At 55.1% G+C, this 3,099-nt stretch overlaps 1 protein-coding gene across 1 annotated transcript in view; it reads right to left on the reverse strand.

Moving 5' to 3' along the window:
• Positions 1–2,933, reverse strand: part of ERMN (ermin, ERM-like protein) — a 7,203-nt gene extending 4,270 nt beyond the window's left edge. The window contains exons 1-3 of the mRNA XM_010001077.1: positions 2,882–2,933; positions 1,493–1,614; positions 764–794 (exon numbers count right to left, since the gene is read on the reverse strand). Coding sequence (XP_009999379.1) covers positions 764–794; positions 1,493–1,614; positions 2,882–2,933 — 205 coding nt within the window. The remainder of the gene's footprint in view (positions 1–763; positions 795–1,492; positions 1,615–2,881) is intronic.
• Between the last annotated feature and the right edge of the window lie 166 nt (positions 2,934–3,099).

Raw genomic sequence — 3,099 nt, forward strand, 5'->3', positions numbered from 1 at the left:
CCCCCCCCCGCCTCCGTGCTTGAGGCGCCGGCTCCAGCTGGTGCCTCCGCTCCCAGCATCCCAGCATCCCAGCATCCCAGCATCCCAGCATCCCAGCATCCCAGCATCCCAGCATCCCAGCATCCCAGCATCCCAGCATCCCAGCATCCCAGCATCCCAGCATCCCAGCATCCCAGCATCCCAGCATCCCAGCATCCCAGCATCCCAGCATCCCAGCATCCCGGCATCCCAGCATCCCAGCATCCCGGCATCCCAGCATCCCAGCATCCCGGCATCCCAGCATCCCAGCATCCCGGCATCCCAGCATCCCAGCATCCCGGCATCCCAGCATCCCAGCATCCCGGCATCCCAGCATCCCAGCATCCCGGCATCCCAGCATCCCTGCATCCCGGCATCCCGGCATCCCAGCATCCCCGCATCCCAGCATCCCCGCATCCCAGCATCCCCGCATCCCAGCATCCCAGCATCCCAGCATCCTGGCATCCCCACGCGGTGGGGGCTGGAAGGGACCTCTGGAGATCCAACCAGGCATCTGAAGGGCTTGGCCCTCAGGGAGCAGAGCTGGAAGATAAAAGCCTAAAGCACGAGCCCCATTCACCCAGACGTGAGGGAGGTGGGAGGTTCCCAGCCAGGTGACAGGGTTCTCGTTGCCTGCTGGGCCCCTGTGGGACCTCCCAGTGCATCCCCCACGGCACAGCCCCCTTCTGCAGAAGCTGCAGTAGAATCTCTCTTTAAAGAGATCAGTACATCCACCAGCAATTACCAGTCAGAGCCAGAAGCAAGAGGGGAATGTTCTGCAGAGGGAAGCAGGAGGATCACCCAACCAGCCCCCCAGCATTTTCTGACCACAGCTGAACTCATCTCAACCCCAGTGCCCAGGGCCAGGTTTATGTAAGAGTGTAATCTCCTGCTGTGAATGACTTCTTGTGTTCAAACAATACAACACTTTTTATATATTTGGGATTATGGATTTGAAAATCCTCTTGTCGAGTTCAGACCTTGATTAGAAATGGACCCAAGGCCTTCCCTCTGGTTTTATTCATCTGTGAACTTGCATCTTTAAACCAGCAACTTGTCATCGTTGTTACTAAAATTAGTTTGGTGTAACTGCTTTATAAAATCAACCTTTTGCTAGGGAAAAAAAGTCAAAGACAGGTTATGTGGTTTGAAGGTGAGCAAGGGGCCCTCAGGAGAGGCTGCTGCCCAGCCCGGGTGATGGCAGCTCCTGTCCCCAGGGTTCCCCTCAGTGTGGAAAGCACCATGGAGCAAACACCGACCAGGCTTCAGCCCAGGACTGAGCCCAGAGCAGGGCAGCAGGGAGCCCTGCTGAGCCCACAGCCGTGTCCACTCCCATGGGAATGGGGACAGGCCCTGTCCCCATCTCCCCAGGAACCTGCCTGCCTGACTTCTCCACTCCAAAAAGATATTGAAACCATTTTAGGCATTTCCTGGTGCCATCTATTGGTTACATGACCAATTCTCAACAACTCACACTTTCCCAAGCCAGCACCTCGTGCACCAACTCTGTCACCAACCGTTTTCTCCGTGACCTTGAACACAGGAAGTCCCTGTCTGAGCTGTCCTTCGGGAAGAGCACCTGGAATTTCAGAGACACTGGGACACAACAGGGATTTGAAAGTTGGTGAGGTCCACTGTTAGAGCCACAGCAATTCAAAGCCATTCCAGAAACAGGGAGGGGTGGATGTGGCAGGGCGTTTGGTTGCAGGGGTCTGCAAACCCAGGATACATGCCAGAGGGATGCAGCTACAAACTCTACCCACTAGTGACAAACCATGGGCACATATGGAATCATCCCAGTTTGAACAGTGTTAAAAATAGGCAGCTGCTGCTTTCCTGATGAGGAGCCAGCCCTGAGGAGCATGCAGGGAAGCAGTGGCTGAAGGGATGTCACCTGCTCTGAGCACCACTGAAGCAGAGCAAAACCTGGCACACACAGGGACACGGGTCAGAAATGCAGGAGATCCTCAGCCTGGTGGCAGCTTCCAGGACTGGACCATTGGTCTGTGAGGGGAGGGTTTGCAGGGCAGTACAGCCTTGGAGACAGAAGGATTTTCCACTGGATTTGAAATGTTCCCAGCAGAAGCCACAGCCCGTTTCACAGTTTTGTGAGGGAAAACAAAACAAAACAAACTACAGGCCGAGAGAGCCCAGCAAAAAGCCAAACTCTGAGAGACTGCAAAGGTCAATAAAACTGGGCAAGGCTGGCAAGAGAGCAGTGAGCCAGTGTGACAAACCTGGGCTGCAGAGACAACCTCTCCTCAAGGAGGTTTTCTGCCCCTTCACTGCTAACCCAAGGGCTGAGTGCCTTGACTCTTGTGCCCCTCTTTGGGGCAGGATCTGGAGGTCAGGGAGGGGGTGCCCTGGCACTGGCCAGGACCTGGTTAAGAGCCCTTACAATGTCACATTCAGTTAACATTCAGAAAAATAAAGTTTAAAGTTGAGAAAGGAATTGCATTCTTAAGAGCAGCCACACCTCTTTCCGCAGTAAACTTGCCTCGCCCCCTTTATCCCAGCGGGGTAAGAAGAGAAAAGGCAACCCCAGGGTTGTTAGGACATCAAGCAAGGAAGGTCCCAAGCATCTTGGAGCCCCAGCCCTGTGACCCCCAGCAGCTCCCACACTCCCACCCTCCTCCCGCGAGGCAAAGCGGGGGGGTTGCAGATTGCTCTCTGCGAGCAGAAATGCCCTTTTAGAACCCCTTTCTTGTGGGCTTTGCTCTCGGAGCTCCTTGGTGTGCCTGTGAGCTCCTCCCCCCCTGGGGCCGGGGCCCACCGGGGCTGCATCTCCTGCCACCACATCCTGTTTTTGACACCGCCCTGAGCCTGAGGTGCTGTCAGCTTGTGCAGCCCCAGCCTGGGAGACCATCGCTTGTCTGGGCTTTCTTGAGGCCTTTCTTAAGCTTGTCCAGGCTCATTCGGCCTCTCCAAACTTAAAAGCAAGCACCTGTCTCCCAGGGTATGTCAAATTGAGCTCCCACACCAAAAGGAATCACTGCTTTGGACCATAAAGCTGCACCCATTTCCACCATCAACACAGTCCTAGGAAGTAAAGTTCATACAGCGTTCAAAATACCTTTTTCC

This window comes from Chaetura pelagica, unplaced genomic scaffold (genome assembly GCF_000747805.2).
Source record: "Chaetura pelagica isolate M959 unplaced genomic scaffold, ChaPel_1.0 scaffold26, whole genome shotgun sequence".
Lineage (NCBI taxonomy): Eukaryota > Metazoa > Chordata > Aves > Apodiformes > Apodidae > Chaetura > Chaetura pelagica.